General features: G+C 35.4%; 1 protein-coding gene across 1 annotated transcript in view; it reads left to right on the top strand.

Annotated features, from left to right (window-relative positions):
* CTTNBP2 (cortactin binding protein 2) overlaps nucleotides 1-25,811 on the top strand; it is an 81,642-nt gene that overhangs the window by 5,420 nt on the left and 50,411 nt on the right. The window contains 2 exon segments of the mRNA XM_048300200.1: nucleotides 6,980-7,087; nucleotides 24,783-25,007. Of these exon segments, the coding sequence (XP_048156157.1) occupies nucleotides 6,980-7,087; nucleotides 24,783-25,007 (333 nt within the window).

The raw sequence follows: 25,811 nt of genomic DNA, 5'->3' as shown, positions 1-25,811 counted from the left end.
AATTTGATGAGTCTTGAATGTTAACATCAGATGATATTCTCTTCAGCAAAAAACTCCATATTAGCTGGGGAGCAAATTCAATGACATTGCTTTTCCTTGAAAGGTATTTCTCTGCCTTCACACCTTTTTCTATTACTAAGAAGATTCCTTAAGGTTATATCTTAATTCTTAAATTCGTCTTGGATGTGGTGGGAAATGGACATGTATTTTTTCATCAGATAATTTCTGGTGAAGCATGGGATCACAGATTCTTACCCTAGTTTCAGACTAAAGAACAAGCTTTCCACAGGCAAAGCAATAAACTGTGGTTTTCCCTGAAGTATTCATGAATACTGTGTGGATATTATAACCACTTCTTTTAGCAGTCTCTCTGTTTGCAGTTTTCTTTATTAGAAAAGAGCTATGATTCATTTGACCACATACCCACTTCCTTTTATAGTTGGTAGGGTGAAATAAGTGGCTAGAAGGAATAACCTGTTTTAGAAGCAGGTTTGTGAACTTTACTGGTTTTGAGTGAAGTGACTTTGGCAGCTGACTCTTGAAGGTATGGGTGGAGGTGTGAATGGGGTTCAAGACACTTAAATTTAGGTGTCTATGTGCATATGCAGTGTTTAATATCCTATTATAGTCAGTGGAGCCATGAGCAAATAGTTCTGGCAGTGGTTAACTGAATAGCTTTTTTGTCTGTTTGACTGGGCTGATTAGTTCTCCATTGAAAATAAAGGGACACTGGGTACCTGGCTTGCATAGCTGGTACCATTAGGTGCCTCACTTACATACCTACATACATATATACAAGACATGCATCTTTAGGTTTTCACCTTTAGTGGCCCACATGTGGTACTCTGGGGTATCCCAGCTGGACTTCTGCTACTAGTCTGGTTGGCATGGGTGATTCTCCTAAGTTCTGTATCAAATCTACCTGTCCCAAAAAAGCTATCTCTGATCCCTGGGACATTGCAAATCACATTAAATACTTCTCTATAGGAAACTAAAGAGAATTAGTCAAAGTCGATATTTATACTTGATCAGATGAGTTGTACCTGGGAAACATACTTGGTGTTGTAAAACATATGAATCATGGTTGTGTTTCTCTGGTGCAGTTGTTTCATGGGTCTGGCAGATGTGAGGCCATCATTATACTAGAAGTTTATTTTGTATAGCCTAAAAAGTAATAGCAAACCTTTTTTATTTTTAGAACCTTATCTGGGAAGTCTGCTTTGTGAATCTTCAAGAGGATTCACCTGTGTATTGATTTGAATTCAATTTAAAATATGTAATAAGTGTAGATATTTACCTTTCCTTTCCCTTCTGAAAATACTATTTTTTACTTTTGACAGCTTTTCCCTATGTGTCATATTGTACACCATTTTTATACTTCTCCTCACCCTGCTCCCGCCCTTCCACTTCAGCCCTCAATTATGCTCCACAGGTTTCTTCCCCAAGTCCTGGTTATTACCCAGCTCCATCTTTTAAAAGGCTTTCTGAGCAAGAAAGAACTTGTTTTCTATGGTCATTTATGATTAATTCACAGCTAACTTGTTTTTTGCCTGTGTTCTGTTTGGGGAAAGTACAAAGTTGTGGCTTTTACACTTTACCTATCTCTTCAAGCTTCTGCTGAAAGCAGCAGAGTTTTTAACGGTTGCTGCGATAGCACAATGAACAGCACTTTTAGCTCCTGAGGTTGCCAGTACTATCAACTGGGCTATGTCAGCAAAAGCAAACTATTGGCACTGCCTATCTCTCATGATATTTTCTGGGGATTTGTTTTTGTTTTGTGTGTTTGTTTGTTTGGTTTTGTTTTGGGGGTTTTTCTTTGAGAGTGGTGTGATACATTTAACTGTAAAGACTTTTACCATTTTTACTCTAAATTGCTTTACATGTGAGAGACTCCATTCTGTTCCTGTGCCTCACGGTGATCTTCCAGTTTCGTCTTCTTTTTATCTTTTCCAAAGGTGATGGGGGCAGGAAAATGCCTCTCCAGTTTGATCACTGCTGTTCTGAGTAGTCCTTCTTTTGTTCAGAATTGATGGATTTTTCTTCCTTTTGGCTTGGCAGAATTTAATTTAGTTTTTAGCAAAGCTGGTATCATTTTGCCTGTACTGTTTTTGTGATGCACATTCAGGTAGTTGAATGAGTTTTAGCTAATTAGCAGTTTGCTCTATTGTCAGTGCACTTGCTGCCAGGCAACATACACCCCTTACAAAACTGATCTTGGAAAATAACGTGGAGTTTTAGAGGCATAGAGAACTGAAGTAGTCTTTTTCAGGTACTTTATTCTTATAGATCAAATAAACCAAACATTTTAAAATTGGAAAGAGGTAGAGGAAAAAATTCTCTTGTATTTTGGTTGTATATACAAAATATCTTCCTAGGGCAACATATTCTGGTATCTCTGTTATAAGACCAATACAATGGCTGGCTTGGTTACGTAGTTGTTAAGTTGATGGTTACATTTTTACAGTTTGGCATTCTAGCAAAACCCCAGAAGACGTATAAGCCATGAGGTACTACTGCAGTCTTTATTTTCTGGAGATCTAAGACTTACTGCTCCACTGGAAGATGTTAGGAAGATTACTTTTCTAGATCTAAATAGCAGTTTTTTCTATGCCTTGGCCAAACAATGTTCTCTCAGAATAAGAACGTGGGGCATGACTGACATCTTGATCCCAGAAGATTGCATGGAGTGTTTAAAAAGGGTGGATAGTTTTATTTCATTATATGCTTTATCTGCTCAAATCTGAAAGATGTTTTTTCAGCCATGCTTGAGAATATTTTAGATCTTTAAACTATGGATTTTGGTCCACTTAGGGTAGGCCATGTTGCAACTCCATGAGTGCTGGTTCAGAGATGTGTATGAGGAAAAGACGTGGTAGCATCTTCAGTGACTGCCATGCACGCTCTTATCCTGTGTGAATGGATTTGATGTTGCTTATCCATAATGAACAAATTGAAGATGACCTTAAAGTACTGGAAAAAAGTAGTCATTCCAATTTCAGAATTTGTCAAATAAAGTTGGAGGGAAAAAAAGCCTCAACGAGCATAAAATTGTTCATAAACAAGACCAGAACAATGATGGTGTTATCTTTCATCCTAAAAAGCACTTTTTCTGTTTAGTGTGTCTCTTCTTGTGGACAGTTTCATACTTAAAAACAAGAAGGCATCAGACAAAAGTAACTGACAGCAACGGTGGTGATTCTACACAAAATGTGTAGTTGTGCTGTGGAATGTTGTGGATGCTAAAATTATATAAAGATTCAAAAAGCAAGGGCGCAGGTTCTCAGAAGGTATGTCAGCTGAGGCCTGCTATGTACAAAATGACAATTTCTGCCTCAGAAGGTGAACAAGCTGAAATTTGCTGGAGGTTGGGAGAATATTTCTGCGAAGTATCATTATGGGCTTGTTTTGTTCTAATGGTGATTTCAAGGCATCCCTTATTGGCTGTTTTTGGAGACAGGATGCTTGAGTAAGTGGGTTTTTAGTGTCATATGCTAGAATTGTTTAGATATGAAGTGATTTTACTAGTTCTTATTTAATGCTTTTAAAACTAAAAATATAAAAACTAAGTTGAATATCTTTTTGGAATGTCTTTCTGTTAACGTTTCTTTGTGTTTATTTATATCTAATCATAAATTACCAGAGAGCACTCTTAACTGCTAGTTTTTGCTGTCTTTTCTTATGTTCTAGTTCAAGGTGTATACTTGAATGAAATTTACTGTAGTCGCTTAATCAGATGCTTAGTTAAAAATCTCATCACTGCATCACATATGTTGAAGAGTGTCTCTGGTTTGATAAGAATGGAAGAATGTTTTCATTTATGACTCAGGAAAGACTGCAGATAATTGATGTTTCACCCGTGATCTACAGTCTTTTGACAAAGAGCTACCTTGTGTTACACCTCCTGGCAGACTGAATTTACTGACTTGGGCAAAAGAGTAGGATCATGTTTTGTGTACTGTACTTTTGTGGATGCCCCTATTGACTTTGTCTGTGACTGTTGAAGCCTTCAGTGCCTTTGTTTTTTGGTTTTTTTTGTCAGAAGAGACAAGCATATTTTAGAATATAAAGGTAATGTAGTGGATAAACCATTGAATGTCATCTTTAAAGACCATTACTGAATATTATGTTTTGTACTACTTGCTTTCTATTTTTAGAAAAAAAAAAATCCCTGCATTAGTTTTCCATCTGAAAAATGGAGACTTTTTTCTCTATTATAAAGGAAGTTGTATGAAGAAACCAGTTCCTATCCTTGAGGTATTAGGTTTTATGAAGTTGTTCACAGAAGAAGGATGGCAGATAAGTGGGTCCTTGTATCTGACTGAATTAAATTTAGTAATTAGAAGTACCCAGAGTGAAAAGTGCTGCACCCCGTAAGGTAAAATCTACTCTACTGACACAAAATTAAATGAGGAGCTGTATAAGTTTAGTGACTTTTCATTTTACACGTGTCCTTAGATCATTGAGCATTATATAGAACTGTGAGGAGCACTGTGAGAGGCTGCTGCAGCACAGATTGGAAAAAGCCTTCAGAGAAACTGGTTGTTTCTCTTGATTCATTGGCATGGAGAGTAAGAGGTATTTTTGGGATAAGAGAAATAGCTGACCCAGGCAGCAAAAATAGAAGATAACTGTTGTTCAGGATAAAGTTCTGGTTAGAATGGATGGCCCCGTCTTCAAAACAGTTAGGCTTAATAGAAATAGGGGGACTGGAGCATTTCTTATGAGGACAAACAGGTAACTTTCCAACCTCCAAAAGAGATGACTGAGAGGGGACCTCATCCATGTCTATCAGTATCTGAAGGGAGGGTGCCAAGGGGATGGAGCCCAGACTCTGCTAAGTGGTGCCAAGCAGTAGGAGAAGAGGCAGCGGGCCGAACCTGATGTACAGGAGGTTCTGCCTGAATATGAGGAAGAGCTGCTTTACTGTGCAGGTGACTGAGCACTGGAACAGGTTGCCCAGAGAGGCTGTGGAGTCTCCCTCACTGGAGATATTCAAGAACCCTCTGGACACAGTCCTGTGCCCTGGGATGACCCTGCTTGTGCAGGGGGGTTGATCCGTGTTACTCACCTAAATGAGGAAGCTCAATCCAACATACATTGAATGTAAGTAGCTAAAGTTCTGACCTACAGTTCTCAGTAGCCATTTGTGCACCTCTGTGTGTTTTAACTGCAAAGTAAAAGTATAACACAGTTAATACTGTGTTAGTATTAACACAGATACAGGTTTTGGGTCTTTTATATCTATGGCCTTCTAGCCTGAGGGAAGAACAACTGTTCTGCCATCCTCTTGCCTTGAGAAAGTAGAAATGGTACTTGCCTTAATTTTTATTGCATTTTTCTATACTGAATTTAAGCTCCTGAGTAGCTGAATGTTTAGATTTTATGTGCTTTGGGGAAGATAGACAATATGTCCAGATACACCGCTCACCTAATTTGGCAACAGATTACTTCATCCTGAAGATAGCTGAGTGTTTGCATTGCAGGGCTTTTCTAGTAAACACATCTACATCATAGCTAGGAGTCTAGCATTTACCTTACAGGGAATAATAGAATAATGAAAATCAATCTGGGCAGCTGAATCTAGCACATGGAATAAAAACTATTTTCTCCCCCTGAAAGTAATCCCCTTCTAAATTCACTACTTGTGTTAGCACTCAGGATGGTGAACAACAGATTGGTATTAATCCTACCTACCTCTGTGATTTTGTGAATATTATAACATTCCCCTCACCACACCTCCAAAATCAAGACTTCCAGCCTTGTAGTCTTTCCTCATACAGTACTTACTCCTTTTCTCTTCATTCTTTTAGTTAGCCAATTCTACACTTTTAGATGAAGATTTTATGCTGTACTTGAGATGTTGGTTTACCAGGGGTTTAGATAGCGGAAAAATAAGGTTGTTCACCTATAGGTGAAGAATTATGTGCCAACTTCCACATGAAATAGCTTTCTCTGCCACTTTTCTATGTTTTTTCCAGGTTATTAATGAAGAACTTGAATAAGGCTGGTCCCAGAGGTGCTCCCTGCTTACCTGTTTCCATCTTGGAAAATGGTTGTTACCCATGATGTTTGCTTCCTATCCATGAAGTGTCTTTTATTCCTATACAGTCGGATAGGAGTTTCTGTATAATAATAGTAGATACAGAACCTTTTCCGAAACTTCTGGAAAGTTCAAATACATTAGTGTCCAGTGGATCCATTTTGCCATGTGCCTGTTGACATTGTTACAGAAGTGTAGCAGTTTGGGAGGTGAATTTGATTTTACAGAAGCCCTACTGATATTCGCAGTATACACCGAGTATGTGCTCAATGATTTTATTCATCAGTATTAACTCATTTCTCTGTCTTGCTCAGGGTGGCAGTCAGACCTACACTAATCTTGGTAACTGTGGAGTGGAAAGATAGTGTTGCTAAGAACTGTTGTTTGTTAGTGCCTCTTAAACCTGAGCCATTCCCTCCAGCCAAACAAATGAGACTGCAAATAAAGCATGCACATAAGATTTTGTGTCTTTTCACAAATTGTTCTTCAGAAATTCACATTCAGCACAGTGTGTGGTGATAACTTGGGTAGCTGTTTGCACAGGTGCGTTAGGTGCGCCGTGGTTAAGATCCTTTCCCTCTCTCTTGCCTTCCTCCTTGTAGTGCTATTTCGCGTCTGAATTGTTTCAGCCTCTGTGAAGCTTCACAAGGGAACTGTTACTCATAAAGTTAGTAGCTTTACCGTTTCACCCCTATCATTCACAAGGCTTTGCAGGATTGATCCCTTGCAACAATTTGAAACAGTGTAATATGGGAAGGCTTTAATTTCTTCACTTAAAAAAAAAAAAGAATGAGACTATTCACTATTAATTTTGACTTTATATAGTACAAATAAAGAGACCAACTTTTGACAACTGTAGATGGTTGCTGGCACATCTGTGTTTCAAAATTACAGTAACTGTTGTAGTCAGTGTGTTCATCAGTGTTTTCTTTCTTACAGACAAGAGAGTTTGATGTGGATAACCTGAGCAAAGCAGAACTGCGAATGCTTTTGAGTGTAATGGAAGGAGAACTAGAAGCACGAGACCTTGTGATTGAAGCCTTGCGAGTAAGTAATTTGGTTGTTGTGATTTGCTTTTTGGCTATTTTTGAAATTCTCTTTTGCCACTTCCTTTATACTGTACATAGAATATTATTAGTGAAAGAGTAAATCGTGATTTTTAAAGTTTTAGGTTGACTAAATCTCAGTAATCACAAAATATGTTCTTGTTTAATTGTAGCCATTTGGTAATTCTATGTAATTTTGGTCTAAAATACCAACAAAATTTCAAAGAAATAAGTTAAAAACCTGTGAAATTGCTTCTTTTTAAAATTCTTTTATATTCTAAAGTCTGTTATTTGTGAAAGGAAGGAATAACATCAAAGAAAAATTCAGTCCATTTGTAATTTGTTCTAATGAGCTATATTCAGTCATACACTCTATTCAATGCTTTCATTTTCAGTGAGATGGAAGTAGGGACAAAAACCAGGTGGTCATATCCACTTAGGGAAATATTTTTGTGGCTTTTTTGGTTGCTTGCCTTTTTTTAATAAAAGGTGGAATATGAGATATATACTCTTAACAGCACTCACAAGTACTTGGTTAGGTTTTTACTGTGTTAGGCATATGTGAAGGTTAGTTTTCTGCTTCATAAGATTGCAGTCTGAAAGGCGACTTAGTTGACTGGAAATGTACAAACAAAACTAGTTTAATTAAAATATTATTTTTTATGACCACATTGATTTTAATATGTAATATTTTGATCTGGATCAAAATAAAATTTAACAGGACTACCAAACAGACTTCAGGTTTGGGGAAAAAACAGTCTTCCATGGTTTAAAAATATTCATAACTTCATAGTTGAATAAAGGGAAATAGTGCTCTTTAAGGCATTGAAGGTATGGTAAAGCAAAACCTTAATGTAATATAATATATCTAGTGCTAGTTTTTAGCAGTATATATAATGATTATCAAATAGTGTGGGAACATTTTCCACTTGAAATGTCACAGTAACAATTGTAAATGCGTTTTTACTCAGTTTTAAGTTGTTTTGTGATGGCTACAGATCACTTGTTGCAAATGGAGCTTTAAAGTAGCTGTCATTGATGTACTTGAAATAATAACTGAAGACTTTATAGGTGTAAACCTCTCTTAAAAAATGTAATTTTCATTTTGTAATGATAATAAGACACTAGGATTAATATTTTTCTGGAATATTACTGCACTTTGAAGTTATTTTGTGTTTGGCCTTCAGTTATATGCATATGTTGAAATGTACTGCCTTTTCATCTAGCTGTTTTAAAACTTCATGGCTCATTTTCCTGGACTAGGAATTTTATTTTCCCTGCCTGCCAGTTAAGGTTTTGTAAAAGTGGAAATAGTGCGCACAGCACATCCAAAATCTCTTTTTTTGACTCTTCTAACTTTGAAGGAATGCAAATAGAATATTCAGTTCTAGTAAATATTCAGGAACAAGGTACTACACTACATATCAAAAAATGTATGTATTGAAATTGAGAAAAATGGGAAAGAAGAGAGGAGGAAATAAAAATGAAGTAAGCATTTAATGATAGTAAACATTAAATATTCAGCATATTGCTGTCCCAGGAGAAAAAAAGTCTATATCAAATTCACATGTACCTGCTGAATTGGGTAGTATGTACAAAATGGGTTTTGATGATTAATACAGATAAATATAAAAAGTAGCTCAATTTCACATAAAGTATTTAAATGTTGAAAGTTTTTAAATGTTGAAAGTTGGGGGGGTGGGATTTTTTTGTTCAGTTGGGCTTTTTTTTTCCTTCTCCTGCATCTCAATTTCTAGTTTGTCTAAATAAACTCAGTGTGTAACTCAAATCTTCCTGGCAGCTTGCCTGGTTAGCTGTGCTAGTATTGCGAAACTTGGAAGTCATACCTGCTAAAGAACTGTAGTTCTACTGCTGTAGAACATGTAGTATCATACTACAACATGTTTTGGATCTTCTGGCTTCTTAACTGGGAAGCCACAAGTCAGCAGGATTAGTAACTGGAGTCTCCAAGCAGCACACAAAAATAAACAACTAGATAGCCAAACATAGGTCTTTTATAAAAGTGTATAACAAGAGAATTCCAGTGTAATTGTGTCAGATTTGGTACTTAGATTTGCTGCAATGAACGGGCATACACAGTTTGCATATCCTTAAAGTAAGAAGGAAGTAGTTTTTATATAAGGGAAAAGACTAACATTATTTCAAAAAGAGATAATGGTCTCTTTCAAAATTAGGAAAAGTTTGTGAGTTTCCTATTCTAAAGTAATAATCTTCTGAATGTGTTGTGGTTTTGTGACTTCTGGGTTTATTTTTTTTCCTCTTATTTAAAAAATAGCTGTAAAGTTATATGCAGTTTGAGGTGTCAATGAAAGAAAGAAAATTCCAAAATGATGCTGTGTACCACTTAGTACTGCTGTAATATTGCTTTTTTGACAGGGCAACGATGCCCCTGGATTTCCAAATTGTATTTGCTTTAGATGCAGGTCTTCTGGCTGTTCCTTTACAATATATTAATTGTGCCATAAAATAAATTCGTATCTTATGACTTTCAATTTGATTTTTCTTGATGCTAGTAGCCATCACAGAAGATGCCTATTAACTCCTCATTAAGCTGTTGTAAGATGTTGCATAACTTTTTCTGTTCATTTAAAGCTTAATTTCTAAAGGTTGCAGTCTAGTGAGAGTAAAGAAGAAAAGCTTCAGAGTTTATTACTCCACTTTGAAAAGATTGAACTAGGAAATAAAATCTGTCCGCTGGGTATTGTTCAGAGGGCAGAGTGTTCATTCTGCTTATTCTGTGTAAACAAAAAAATAAAAAATTAAAAGTGAGAAAGGCCAGCAGTTTGAGAGTATGTGAAGAAATCTTGTTAAATTAAATGGTCATCCTAGGGGCAGAGATGGGAAGGGAAGATAAGTTTAGTTAGTAAAGTTAAAGAGTTGATTTTTATTAAGGCACTATAATTTGTGCCACATGATAAATTAGAAAGAATCAAACCCAGTGTCACGTATAATAATTAATGCTTTTTATTGTGTCTTTTTTTCCTAATGTGCTGTAGAGTTTCCATTGGATTTTATATTAATTTTATATACCTAGAAGACTATTTTTGAAACAAAACCAAAACTTCAAGTTCATTTGTAAGAAATATGCAGATGACATCTGTTTACTTCCACGTTTCCACAATACATTGTTGTTCCTTTATAATATGCACAACTGATTCCTGCTTGAAATAGTTACAGTAATTATCAATCAGAACAATTTAAGTTGCTGGACAAATTCAGCCCTGTGGAAACCAACAGACTTGGAAAAGTAGACCTTTATGATGCTTAGAGTCAAATTTCCAGGTTTATTCCAAGTCAAAAGTTAATTTACTGTGGAGAACAGCATCAGGATTCAGCTCAAAGGATCTTTTCCTGTGTAAATCTTTCTCATTAGTGCTCTGATTTTGTATAATTACTATACCAAGTGACTAACATGATTTCTCTTTTTTTGAATCTGTGATTTCTGTATTTTAGTAGCTTCATGATCATGGTTGTGCTGCAATTAAAATTAGATTCAGATTAAAATTTAAGTCATGAAAATTATTTCATTAATGAGGAATAACTTGATGATTAATTGCTATTGAGAGTCCACGTAGTTAAAAATGGAGGGATATTTAACTATAGCTGCCGCCTCCATCTGTCTCAATTATCCAAATAAACTGTCCGCCTGTAATAAGGGGATAATTTATTCCTAATGTGGAGGTAATGTGGCCACATAATCAAAGCACAGGTCTGGCCTCCCACAACTGTGATCTCAAATACAGCATTCATTTGTTGTTATTTTTTCTCCAGACAAAAAATGGTTGCTGTGGCTGTTCACTTTCTAAAAGATTTTTTTTAAGTGCATTGACCCTCATATGATGAATTGATGTGGTAGTAATAGCTGTCAAGAATAGATCTGTAAGTACTAAATAGTGCTTTTTGTGGTAATTCTCTCATAAAGTTAAATAATTTGTAGGTTACTTTTCATCTAAAATTTTAAAGCCCCATTCAGTTGGGATTTCTGTTCATTGTGAAAATATGTTTATTTTCTTATGTAGATTTCATTAGGGAGTAAATGGTAAATTGAAAATGTATGCTTGCTTCTATGGTATGCATTATTTAATGTGAACAAAAACCTGCAAATTCTCACTGTACTAGATTTTTTAATATACCAAATTGCATGGATTTAGAACAACTTTATTTGATTGTTGGGAAAAATCACTAATGAAACTTTAAAAAAAAGTCTAAAAGAACTGCCAATACCAACAAGTGGATATATTTTTGGTTAATTGAAATTGACTACAATATTAATGAGCTTTCTCTGAGCATAAGTGAGCTCCAAATCAACAGATTCTGTGTATGTCCTGGCTGAGTCAGGAGGACAATATGTGAATGGTGACATGAACTTCGTTGTAGGTGTTTCTTCAGTGTTGAAAAGCCCTACTGTATTTAATTTTTTCTGTAACTTCCTAAGACATGAAAGCTTATTTTCTGTGTATGTGTTTCTACCAACATCTGTTTAATCTTTCACCCAGTTTCTGCAAAATCTGACAAAATGCTAAGCATTTCAAAAATAGGTAGTGCTGTAAAACCAGCAGCTGGGTAAGAAAATTCATACTGTTGTTAGGACCTTAGTTGAGGGGAGGGCAGAGATTTGAGCTGTCTTTTATTGAGCAGTGTATAGGAGCTGTACAGTACAGGGTTAGGGAAAATCAGATTTTGCTAATTTAGTTGTTCAGAGAATTTGAGTTAGACCTAAATTTATAAAAAGATAAGAAAAAATGTCTGCCTGAATTTTATCTCCCTGAATCTAAGCATTTTGACAGGCCTGCAGGTTAATCAATAGAGCTACAAATAAACCATAGTTTCTATATTATGTCCAAGTAGAAAATCCATATAAGATAATTTTTGACTTCCCCTGGCAAAGGTACGTGAGTTCTTGGTTGAATTTTGTAATGAAAGTAAAAATACTAATGTAATAAAATAGGTAGGTCAAAAGACAGAAATTAATGCATCCTGTAACAATCAATACCTCATATTCACATTCAAGTTTAATAACCCATTCTATTAGCTTTACTTAAAAATCCTGCAGTCTAAAAATGCAAGGTTTAAAAATAAGGATAAACAACTTTTAAGAGAGTATAATGATTACTGTGTAGATTTGCACAATGTTGCTTAGACGTAACTAATGCATAGTACGTTGAACACTGGTTTTCAGGTACCAGCTCTCTTGCTAACCATTTTAGAATTACTGGGATATCAGTATTCAATTGCATGAGAAATTCAGTATTCTAACACGAGTCTTCCCAAAGGGAGGATCACAGGAGGATCACTTGTTTTGGAATGATGAGATTGTTTCAGAAATTATGGGTAGCTTATAAGATGCTTGAGTTCATAATGATAAAGGCTATTTTTTACATATCTGTGTGTGTGTGAATGAACTGCTTGAGTGAACCTACCTTAGCATTCTGATTAGGGACATGCTTTTGAAGAAACTGTCCCCATTGTCCCACCTGACTTTGATTTGATTTGCCTCGCAGACTACTCTCGGACTGTGTCAGCTGAACTGACAGCAGTTAGTCCTAAGACCTTCTTCCAAAAGGCAGGACCATAGGCATATGGAGTCTTTTTCTTCCCAAAGGGTGGAAGGCATTTTTTGCTTAAGCTAGTTTGCTTTCAAGTCCTGAGCTGTGCATTGTGGAAGGCTTGTATTAGTAAACTTGTCTTTCAGTTTTGACCAGCAATGATTAAACACTGAATGGTATCGTTTTATTTTAATCTCATTGAAAACATGAACTGTTTTGGTGATAACTGTCAAGTGTGCATATTTCTATACCACTTCTGCAATTCTGTAAGCTTATGTATAGATCAAACAATATTTAAGACAATCTAAGTTGAGTCTACCATAGTTTATCACAACAGTAGGGCTTCCTTCAGTTGGCCAAGACAGACTTTTGCCTACTGTAGGTTGAGATTTGGGTTTAAAAAAACTGGATTTTTCAGTTAGAGTTTCCATATCCTTTTAATATTATTTGTCTTTTGCATCTTGTCATGGGATGATACTTGGTTTTGTCTGTACTATGAAAGTTACACATTAAAATAGAATTATTAAGCAACACAATAACTGTCAGTTGTATATGACTAAAGTTTTTTCCTGAACTACTGCACAGAGTCTGCAAGAATTGTGCTATAAGACTTAGGACTTTTAGAATGAATTTTGGGGTTAGAAGGGAAGAAATCTGGGAGCTATCAGGAAAAAGGGAATGAATCCTTATAATTTAGTTGTTCTCAAGTTGACTGATAGGCAGAAAAATTGCATGTATATGAAGCGTAATCTGTCAAAGGGAGCTACACATACAATAAATTATAGACCCTTACCTGCAGTAATTGTTCTAAGTTTGGAATCTAAAATGTGAATTCGAATTCTCCTATACGCATGAATCCCATGAATCCAGAATGGAGCTAAGAGCACACAGAAGGTGGTTTTGGAGGTTTCTGGCAGCCAATAAGACAGCCTGTTTTATAGCCAGGTGTCCTGGAAAATTTGTAACTATGTAGAAGGAGGAGCAGAAGATGTTAAATTGTGTGTAACAGAAGGTTATTTTTGTAGACAGTATGATGGCAGTTGTTGGTCTTGGTGGCAGAAGTGAACCGTGAAATAGAAGTCAGATAATGCCTTGTTTGCATTGTCATTTTTGCATATTGCAAATTCTTTGCATAGAAATTAATTTTTACTAAATTTTTGGGAGCTAATAATATGCAGATTGTCTTTGCTCATCTCTGCAGATTATGTCTTTGCTCATCTGCTCACTACTTTTGATTTATTGAATTTAATGATGGTTGTGTATGCATTTTCTCTGCTTTTAAATATAGTTTGTCTTTACATCTCCAATATGTCTGGTTTTGCTTTCCCAATAATAGTTTACTGTACTTTTCTGAAAGGGTTGGTCAAAAACCAGTATTTCACTATTGCAAGCTATTTAAAATTGATTGCAATGAAATGATGAAATAGGGATAAACCTCAGACAAGTTAGTAGATGAAATTTTTTTTTTATAGTATTTAGTTTGAAACGGTTTATCTGTTGTTCATTTCAAGTTTTAGATTTTTGAAGCATGCTCTTTGAACCTAATTGAAGAAGCATTGTTTGATACAACCTTAATGTTCAAATTTTGATTTGCCCCTATTCGATCATGGTTTATATATTCTTTTTGTGTTAGTTTATATTGTGTTGTATTTACTTTTCTTTTGTTCATTTTTTTTTTTGTAGTTGTAGTAATAGTTGTGTAAACATATGCTTTGTTATGAATGGAATCAAGTCTGACCTTTTTGAAAAGGTGTTGGACTTTTGGCAGCAGCAATCCCTGGACTAATTAACTTTGATGATCTGAGTGATCCTGCTATTTTGACACATATAAAGGCCTCTTCTAGAATTTGTTGACAAAATAAGTTTTCAGTCATGTTACATCACTTCTTGTGGTAGGTATTTTCTGTTTGCCAAAGGGTGACATTAAGCACTGAACTATGCAAAACTTTTCCTAAACCATATTAAATCAGTCCTGTGTCTGTGTTGCTTCACTAAGCTTAAGTTTCGTTACTGAGGTAAATACCTTTATTCCAGGCTCTCCTAAAACTGGGGAACACAAGTATGAAACTATGAGACTTGTTTTCTAGTATGAAAGCTCTATGGCCTTGCATTACAAACAACCTTTTCACTCTTCATTCCAGCAGTGTCTGTTAAACTGATCGTAGTCCCCTTTTGTTTTTCACATAAGATCCGAATATCTTTATTGTTGGCAGGCATGATCCTACCAATTCACCTGAAAGTATTCTGCTGATATCTTATTTGGATAATTGCTTTGCCTTCCCACTTGATTTCTTCTACCCTTGTTTATCTTCCTGCATAATCCAACATAAACTAGTGGGTAGAGATAGGTGCACACGTTATTTGTAAAAATAATAATAAAAAATTCCAATGTCATGTTAATGTAACTGTTTCTCCTTTTCTGTGATCTTTGTGAATTATATACATATGACCTATTTGAAGTGTTTCATCTGTTTGCCATCATTACCCACATTGCTGACAATGAGAAATGTAACTGGGTCATCTGTTATCTATGTTATATTACCTGAAATTTTCCATTTTTTAGTTGAGGGAACACATTTCCTCTATGCCAATAAACAGTACAGGTAATATGGCTGATAGCAACGCTCAAGGGAACTGAATACATAACACTTCTTTCCTTGGTTTGTGTGTCTCTTCATGTTACTGTTGCTGAAGAAAAAATGTATAAGGTTTGTTCTTGGTTCTTCCAAAAAAAAAAAAAGGTAATAATTTATAAAAAAATAATGGTGAATAAGACAAGAGATTTGATTTGGGTCCTTTTCAACACCTTTGAAAATACATAGCTTTGATCACTTTTGTTGTGCTTGGGTTTACATGTTCCCAGGCTTTTCTCCCTCCCACTCCATTTTGATGCTGTTCTGACTGGTGGACAGGTCCTTCCAGCTGCTGCTCTCACAGAGAGAGGCATCTGTCTTAGAAGCTCTGAGAGTGTACTAAAAATACTTAGCACTAGGTCTCTTACTAAAGCCGGAGCTCCATTTTTATTAATAAATGGAAAATTTTAGAAAATAGAGCAACAGTGATTATAGTGAATTTTCTCTGAAATAGCAAAGTAAAATTTTAGCTACATATTGTGGAGATACAAGCTGTTACATGGAAATTTTTAAATTGCTAACTCTAATGGTATCTGTAAAAGGAGTTCTAGCTGGAAAATTGCTTTAAAGTTTTAATAAACAGTGTAACATCCAAAGTGTAAAATCTAATGCAGATGAGTGTTGTTTACTTTAAAATTTTCCTTTTGATCAATCAAAATAATTTAGTAAAATGTATTTGTTCATTCATCTTCTTCACTAGGGGTAGTAGCAAGAATGCAATTCTTCTTGGAGGTAATACGTATTGTTCTCACAATTTCCTTCCAGTGAATACTGAAAATAATTTGAAAACACTACCTCAAATAAATCTATATTGTGAATAGAATAGACTATTTCAGTTGGAAGGGATATGAACAGTGACCATCTAGTTCAGCTGCCTGACCACTTCAGTGCTGACCAAAAGTTAAAATGTGTTTGCAAGGGCATTGTCCAAATGCCTCTCAAACACTGACAGGCTTGAGGCATCGATCACCTCTCTAGGAAGTGTTTGACCACCATCTTAGCAAAGAAATGCTTCCTAATGTCCAGTCTGATCCTCTCCTGGTGCAGCTTTGAACCATTCTCACTGGATCTCAGGGAGAAAAAAGCAGCCCCTCTCTCTCCCCTTCCCCTCCTCAGGAAGCTGTAGAGAGCAATGAGGTCACCCCTCAGCCTCCTTTTCTCCAAACTTGACAAGCCCAAAGTCCTTGACTGCTCCTCACAGGATGTTCCTTTCAGCCCTTTCGCCAGCTTTGTTGCCCTCCTCTGGATGCATTCACTCACCTTCACATCCTTCTTAAACCGCAGAGCCCAGAACTGCACACAGCACTCCCAGTGAGGCTGCTCCAACGCTAAATAGAGTGGGATAATCACCTCTTTTGCCCAGCTGGTGATGCTGTGTTTGATCACCCCAGGATGGGGTTTGCCCTCTTGGCTGCCCGGGCACACAGAGCTGACTCACGTTTATCCTGCTGTCAGCCAGCACCCCCAGATCCCTCTCTGCAGGGCTGCTCTCCAGCCTCCCCTCCCAGTTTATATTTGTGCCTGGTATTGCTCCATCCCAGGTGCAGAATCTGACATTTGGGCTTGTTAAATTGCATCCAATTAATCATTGACCAATGCACCAAACTATCTAGATCCCTCTGCAAGGCCTCGTGTCCTCAAGGGAGTCAACAGCATTTCCCAGTTTGCTATCATCAGCAGCTTTGCTAATGGTGCATTTGACTCCTGCATCCAGGTCATTGATGAATGTATGGAAGAGAACTGTCCCTAGGATTGAGCCCTGAGGAATACCGCTATTGACCAACAGCAGCCAGCTGTAGCCCCATTCACTACAAGCCTTCAGCCAGGTTCTTCACCCAATGCACTCTGAACCTGCTCATCCCACAGCTAGAGAACTTGTCCAGAAGGATGCTGTGAGGGACAGTATCAAAAGCTTTACCAAAATCCAGGAAAACTACATCCACTGCCTTCCCTTCATCCACGAGGTGATTGACTTTACACAGAAGGATATGGAAGTAGTTAAACAGCCCTTTCCCTTTGTGAACCCATGTTGACTCTGCCTGATGATGGCATTGTAAATACATAATTTGTATACTTTTTCATTAAAATATGTAAAGTTTGGTAGTAATTTAATTGCCATGTAGTAATGTGGGATGGTATCTTAACTGAGATTTTGATAGCCTGAAATTATGAAAATCTAAATACTCAAACAGAAGCACAGATTGATTAAGTGAAAGTTTTACTGTTATGTCTTTGGTATGTTTTCTTACTGAGCTGAAGAAGCTTTTTTTTTAACTGCTAAGCATGAAGGTTAAAGTGCTCTACTTTGGTTAGAGATGAAGTCAGATTTCCTTCAACACTTCAGAAGAATGGCTGACAGATTTCCATGTAAAGAATTATGAATTGATTTGCATGAATTTCAACTATAAATTTGAACATGCAAAAAAGTCTAGATGACGAATGGTTATTTAAAGTAACCAGAGAGCTCAAGTCTCTTCTATCAGCTGACATTCCTATCAGTATGAAAATCTGTATTATTTTCAGAAATAAATGTCTGGGCGGTTAGATAATCAGAGCATCAAACAGTGATATTTCCTGACAAAATATTGGCCTATAATTTGCAAATGTTTAAGCATCAGGCAACAAAGCTGTCATAAAATAGGTCTAATGTAATCTTTATATGGAACATTTAGATAGCTCTTCTCAATCAAAACCACGTGCGGTTTCATGACTTGAACTTTTTCTTCTTTCTCATTTAGAAACTTAGTGCAAGGCCTGAATTTCACCTTTTACATTGTGTGAAGTGAAGAATATTTTATATTCACTGCACTGTTTTTTTTTTTCTTGTTGGGACTGATCTGTTAGTAACTGATCTTAGCCTTGTAATATGGCATTTTCATTTTAAAATCTGCAACTTCAAAATAGTGAGTTTTCAGTACTCTAAGGGAGAAAATTAATAATGAAGAATTGGAAGCATATGTCTGTCTGTCCTGTCTGTCTGTACCTTTTTCTTTCATGGCGGTTTTTGTCAAGTACAGGGAGAAAGGGAAGGCAGTTGTGCTACTTATCAATATTGTGGTAATAATCATCTGGTGCTGTTGGATGATACCCTCCTTTTATGGAGTTAGACCCCTAAGAAAATCCAGGCTTGATCATTACCTTGGTTATATAATTCTGCTTCAGTACTTGTCAGGATTGTTTAAATGTTACTTAAATGTTTGTCCTTCTATACCTTCTATACACAGAGATTTGAATTAGTTGGCATTTTGTGCTTTTATCAGGTATGCTTTTTAGTGCATAAGATAATAATAGAGAAAAGAAAATTGTACAGCTTTTTGCAAAGCACTATAATATTTGGATACTTGCATGAAACAGAGAAAATCTCTTCTCCTGAGGATACTGCGAATAACCTTGTAAAACAACATACTGTCTTTTATTCAGAGCTGGTTTTTTACCTTGAAAAATGCTTTTTAAAAGCTTGGATTTAAAGCTATGTGATTCCAAGAGACGGGGTACTTTGCAAATTACAGATTTTTTAAGAAGTTTCGTGAATGAGAGAATAATACAGCTTTTGGATATTAGTTTCATGCTTGGAATAACTTTTCAAGGAAAATTTTACATATCATGCAGTCTACTACTGTAACAAATTTCACTGATATATTTGCATGGCTTATGACTGTTACAAGACAGTTCTCCAAGAAAGGTTTGAATGCTTTTTATGGGTATGTGTGTCTCACATTAAAAATTACTAACTGGGTATGTTTTCTTTTTTTATTAGTACCTCTACCAAATGACTTGACTTCTTTCATGGTCCTGCTCAGTCATCCGTAAAGAGCATGTCTTTATAGTACAAAACAATTATGTAGGTCTGTCAGCATAATCAACCTGTATGCTGGTTTTGTTTAACTTGCTGATTGTATCCTTCAATTTCTCAGTTCTACTGTTTTCACTCTTTTTGAACGAGTGGCGTGTTACGATCATCAGTCTTCTCCAGAGAATTTCAATTTTTTCATCCTTAAAATTGACACACAAGTTTTTGTCTTATGAAACTTGACATTTAACATGGAAACAGACACTTTGAATGTATTGGTAAAGTATTTTTCATATAGTATGGAGTTCATTAAAATTTAACTCCCTTTTAGGTTTTGCATAGGTATGCACTGTCACTGTGCTGAAGAAAGGAGTTTAGACTGCAGTTAAGATTGTAAGGAAAAATTGAGCATCACGTGTTCATTGACAGAAGTCATGCTGCAAGATACCATTTCCTCTGCAGTAATTGATGTTTACATTTCCATTTTTAGCTTTCCTGTAAAAAATTATATGGAAGTATCTCACAATACGTTGAAAATATTAATTTACACCTGCATTAAAAAAAAGAAGGCAACTAAAAAAGCTAACAAAGCCCCCAAACCAAACTGTGTAAGAAAATTGCTAGCATTCTTTAAAGAGTGATTCTTAATTAATCATAGTAAGGCGTGATGTCCTCCAGTCTGGTATTTTGCAGGTGTATCTGAAATTACTGCTTTTATTGTGAGTATATACTCATTGATAATTTTCTTTTGCTTAATTGAATAGCTACAAAACACTTCAAGAAAGTATATAATTTCATTGAAGAAGATTTATAAACATGCTCTCTTTCAGACATCTTTCTCTTTTAAAAAAATGTTACCCTTTCAGTTTTATTTAGAATGAGCGGCTCACCCTCATCTTTAACATAACACATAAAATAAGCTTTTACTGCCTCCTCTTCTGTACTGGTTAGTTTCAGAAAACTTTTTACCACTCTCTAATTCATATTTCAAGAGAAAATATTAATATGAATCTGTCAACATCTGTTGAAACAATTTTCATAAATGTGGAAAAGGAAATTAATCAGAGCAACAAATGCTCTTGAAAGGAAGGAAATTTTGTTTAAGGGTTCTGGGGCAGCTTTAATTCAGTTCCGTTGTTCCCCAGCAGCGTAGGACATGCAGTCCTATTTTTGATGTTTATCATTGGTTGCTGCATGGAAGACTTGGACCTGCTGAACTCTCTTAACTTGGCAGATAAATGAAGAGGTAACTCTGAGATGCTTTGGGGGCAAAATACAGTATTAACCTTAAAAGCACTGTTGCTTATATATATTATGTTGCTAATTATGACAACTCTTTTCAACAAATATATATAACTAATATCAACATAAATTTTTAAGAATATAAAACAAATAATATAGCTTATGTGATTAATTTTTTGGTTTTCATTATTTGGCTTATTTCTTATATACATTAATCGATCGTATTTCTTTTTCCTAGCTTTATGCTTTTAGCTATAAGTCCACAGTAAAATGCATACTATTTGAAGACCTCCCTGTCCCCTTACATTCTTACTTCAATAACAGAGGAAGAAGTCTAATTAGACTTCATAATTCTCAGTTTGGTCACTGAAAATAAATTTTTGTTTTCTTCTGAAGTGGAATGCAAGAAACAAATAGTTACAGACCAGTTCTTACACTGTTTTTGCAGCTTTTCCCAAAGGCCTTTGTACAGATATCTTCATTCCTTTTGTTCCTCTCCCTGCACACCCCACTGCCCACCTTCATCTGCCAGTTGATAAATAGGGTTAGTGACTGCAAAAAGGTCAGGTTAAGAAGTGAAAATTTCCATGAGGTAGGTTGCAGATAACTTGAGGTAACTTGAAAAATGTTGGTGTGGGATGAATGAGGTGTCTTGCTGTACGTGGTAGGAGACAGGCTCCCTGAGAGAGTCATAAAAGAAGCAGTTTATCGTAACAGCCTGATCCTTCAGTTTCTTGTTGGCTGCAGACTTAGGAGAGAAAACTTGAGAATAGACCTTCCCCTTGTGTTGTATAGCTGCATAATCCCTAGGGATTGTTTAGTACTAATTTTTTATTTTTGAAAATATCCCAGACTAAAAGTTCTCTTTCCCAGGTCATTTCCCAAAGTATTGTCATGATCCAAAGCAAGACATAAGACTTGTTATACAAATATTTTATTGTTTTTCCTTCCTCTGAGAACTCATTTTTGTTGTTTATTACTTGACAAGATTACCAGCATCTATAAGCTAACAAAAAAAACCCCCAAAAAACAACAGTCTAGAAAAAATCACTAATCATGAAGTAATGTAGGTTGGAAGGCACCTTGAGAGATCATTCAGTCCAATCTTCTTAAAGCAGGACTAAGGTCAAACATGGACTGAGTTACAGATAGCTTTATCCAATCTGTCTTGGGAAATCTTCCAATGATAGAAGTTATGTGTTTTCCCTGGGCAACATGTTCCAGTGCTTATCTGCTCTCAGTGAAAAGAATTTGTGTCCAACTCAAATCTCCCTCATTAGATCATGGAACAATCGCTACTTGTCCTGTCAGCCTGCAGACCTCAAGCACCTTTCTCCCTGATTGTCTCTGTTTCACACTGAAAAGTCCTACTTCTACTTAGCTCTTCCTTGAATAGAAGCTGTGTTGTACCTTTTGATCATTTTTTAAATGATCAAAATGAAAACATTGAAGATGTTTTTCAGATCTATTTTTTTTTTTGGTAGTCCATCCTTGATCATAATAACATAATTTTACACATCAGCCATCAAAAAACTTCAAGGTTTAGGTTTTTTAGTAGCTTTATTTTGGTCTTCTTGTTTAATGTTTCAGGTCTTGTGAAAGGATTTAAAAGTTCTGTATAAATGTGATGTTCTTACTGACTGAATTAAAAAGCTGTTTTAAGTAAGTTAATCTTTTGCTCTATTGCAGTAGTAAATTCCATAAATTAACTGTTTAAAGGGGTTTTATCTTTGGTTTTAGATACTTTGTCTTGATTTGTGTGTGCCTGCTGTCACTTTTCATTAGCAGTTACCTGTTGAAGGATTTATCTCCAATCTTAAGTAATGATTTTGTGTACCACTGACATAGGCTGAAAAAAGTATCGTTTTCCATGGACATCTTTCATACTTTTAAATACTTCCAGTCTCAGTCCTTCCGTTAAAAGGTTCATTGCTGTGCAAATGAGTATGTGCGGAAAACTAAAGCTGATGATTTATAAATTCATATAGCACCTTTCACAATGCAGTGGTCCTCATGACCTCCTATAGCAGGCACATATTCTATTTTTGAAAATGTTCTGTTTGAAAATTATTCAGTTAATTATTCACCAATAAACAGTTTAACTGTTCTTTTCTCTATAAATAGCTGTGCAATTGAAGTTAATATATGAGACACTGCTAATGCTGCTTTAACACAACCACCAAATTATGCAGACACTCTTTTAAAGGAGTAATTACCTGTATGATTTTAGACTGTATATTCTACAAATAATGACTGCCATGAAAAGCAAATATCATGGTATTGCTACTAACTCTTATGACTTGAAATTCAGTAAAGAGGGACACTATAAGAGAAAAAATTTCTGATTCTAGCATTTCTATTTCTCTCATCTGATGTATTTTTGTGAATTGCAAAGGGACAGAAGTATTATTCAGAGGCTGGAGGAATTTTGTAAAAAACCTCAAGCCTAGTTTGTCTTTCCATCACTTTGTGCCTAAGTTTTGGGAAAATACCCATCATCTCCGTTCTACCAAGTTTCTGCTTTTTCTTTTATTCTGGTACCTTCTTTTTAAATTGTGTATTTTCAACCCATGAAATCATCCAGTGATTGTATTTTATATTTACAATACTTGTATAAAAACATGGAATAATTTGTTTTAATATTTTACATTTAGTTCCCCTTTGAGTTGGAAGCATCTTTACATGATTTTGCTGTCTATGGTTTGAGAGTTGCTAATGTGTTTTACCCTGTGCTTGAGGTTATGCAGTTATGGCTTCAGCCAGTCTGTCATTCCAAGCCACGTGCTTTTTGAGACGTATTGGTTTTTCCACAGTAGTTAGCTTCCACATTTTCCAATAGCCACTTTAATTGTGGTTTTGATTTTCATTCAGATGGAGCTCATCCCTATTATATAGATTCATCCTTTTCTTGGTTAATGAATCCGAACCCCTGGTCCTCTTACTGTTTTGGCAAGTGCACACTGAGTCTTTTTGCCTTGCTCTATTAATTGCTGTGCATGTTAGAGAACATTTCAAAGAATATATTCATATTATATGCATTTAGTATGTGTCAAGAGGACAGCTGGTCAGGGGTCATAGAAAAAACTGGAAAAGACACATTATTTCACTGGTTGACAATCTGTAAAGGCACAAGTGATTGCCTTTGCCTCTAAGGTCAGTTAATCTTCTTTGCTTTTTCTTTGGATTTAACGATGAGGGCTCTTGGTCGACTTCTTTTTATATTTACACCAGACCTGCTACATCTGTTTTTTCCTTTATTTTGATGTCTCATTCTATATAAACTAAGTGGCTTTTAAGTTGTTGATAATTTATATATGTACTGTGCATCCTTCTCTATTTAAATTCTTAACCTGCTTGGATTTATCATCTTTCTTGGCTGATTAGCAATTTAATCCATTTATGTTAAGGTTTTTGGTTTTAATGGTTTCCTTTCCATGAAGGTTGAATTCCTAAGATACAGGATACTGTCCTGTAACTTCATTTCATAGAACCAAAAATTAAAAATACAGCCCCTCCCCCTGGTTTTGTAATATTACCTTTAGAACTAGCTGTTTTATTTTATAAATTATAAATGAAGGGATTAAAATACTAGACTAATTAGGGATTACTTGCAAGGCACTTTATAAAAAATAACTAGGTTCCATCAGTTTATTTTTGTCTCTTCAACCAGTCACTACCTGACTTTGTAAGCCAAACTAGACTTTAGGTCTGAGTGAACTCTGTCAGCTTTTTCTGAAGTTATGCTCCAAAGACCTGGTCTTTTTAATAAAGATTTTCAATTTCTATTTATACTATCACATTGAAAAACAAACTAGAAGTATTTCAAGCATCAGAATATGTAGGCACACTTGTTTTTTTCCAAACAAGTTCTCATTTATGACAACATTTCAATTTTGTGGACAATATATAGAAAAAGTTGGGCATTCACTAAGGTATGTAACTCGTAGTTAGTCTTTGAGGAGTTTTCCTAACATAATTCTTATGATCTTCTTTGTTTTCTCATGCCCTGAAACGTGTGTTATTGTTCATGAACTTTTCATATGTTAAAATTTTAACTTCAAGCTTCCCAAATGGTGTGCTAACCCATTGGGTAAGCATTTGCCCTCTTTCTCCTCTTTTGTATCTCAGAATTGGTTTATTCTTCCCTTTTTTTTTTTTTTTTTTTTTTTTTTTGCTTATTCTTCAAAACTGAGTTTGAACCAAGTCACAGAGAAATGTTTTTCTCTATTTTTGGAGACATCTTTCTCATAGTGTTTCTCTGCACTGTGGGGGTTTTTTCTGATTTTTTGAGGAATATTTTTCTTTTAGCAATTGTAAATGCGTACTTGAAGAAAATATTTTAAAACCTTAAAAGACATATATTATTTTCCCTGTAGTCTTTAGTTTCTTCTATGTGTGGTTGTACTTGGAAGAATGCATTGAGTTTTATTTCTCTGGTTTTGGTTTGCTTTTTTCTTCTGTTAGGCCCGGCGCAAAGAGGTTTTTATCCAGGAGCGATATGGAAGATTTAATCTGAGTGACCCATTTCTGGCTCTTCAGAGAGACTTTGAGGCAGGTGCTGGTGATAAAGAAAAGAAGCCAATATGCATGAACCCTCTGTCCATTTTAGAAGCTGTTATGGCTCACTGCAGGAAAATGCAAGAAAGAATGTCGGCTCAGTTGGCTGCTGCTGAAAACAGACAAAAGAAGGTATCCTGCTGTTGACTTTTTCCTTTTCCCTCTCCTGATTTGTTCTTTCATGTCACTTTTTTAATTTGCATCTTTGTCTTGATTAACATTACGAGGGTTAAAATGTTGCCACTTAATTTTCATATAGACTGAGGTGCTGTTTTTTTGGTGATATTTTGTAGGCACACTTCATTTGTTCTGTGAATTTAGCTCTGTTTATGGAAAAAATTAAATATAACTGGTACAAGTTGATACAGTGGATATATAAGTAGATAGCTCAATGTAAGCTGGGATAGCATCATCACAATATATTTTTAAACCAATACCATTGGAGCCTTGAGGACTTATTGTTATTTTTGTTCTAAGCTGAATAGAGTAAAATAAATAATTTATTTGAATTTTATATTAGGTGGCTCTATTTCATAAACCAGTAAAAATGATTTATAACTCTAAAAATACTTTTTTGCATATTTAGAACATTTGCTGTAAAAAAGAAAATTCTTTTGGAACAAGTATGTTGCAGAAAAAACTGCCATATTGACAATAAAACAGCTTTCATTTTGAAAGTGAATGGTTGGTTGCATGTATTTCACCAATATGTAAGCTAAGGTTCCTAAAACCTAGCTAAAAATTAATATATTGATGGGGGAGGGTTTCTGAGAGGAAAGAGAGGAAACAGTCATATAACAGATTAATCTAGACAAGATATTTTTGAATAAATAGAAAAAAAATGCTCTGTATGTGTTTAATCATCCTCACTGGGTATAAGATGGATAGAATGTCTTCTACTGCTGTGATACTGCTTTTTGGTGACTGTTTTCTATT

This window comes from Corvus hawaiiensis, chromosome 4, assembly GCF_020740725.1.
Source record: "Corvus hawaiiensis isolate bCorHaw1 chromosome 4, bCorHaw1.pri.cur, whole genome shotgun sequence".
Classification (NCBI taxonomy): Eukaryota; Metazoa; Chordata; class Aves; order Passeriformes; family Corvidae; genus Corvus; species Corvus hawaiiensis.
This window is presented reverse-complemented; position numbering and strand designations above follow the sequence as displayed.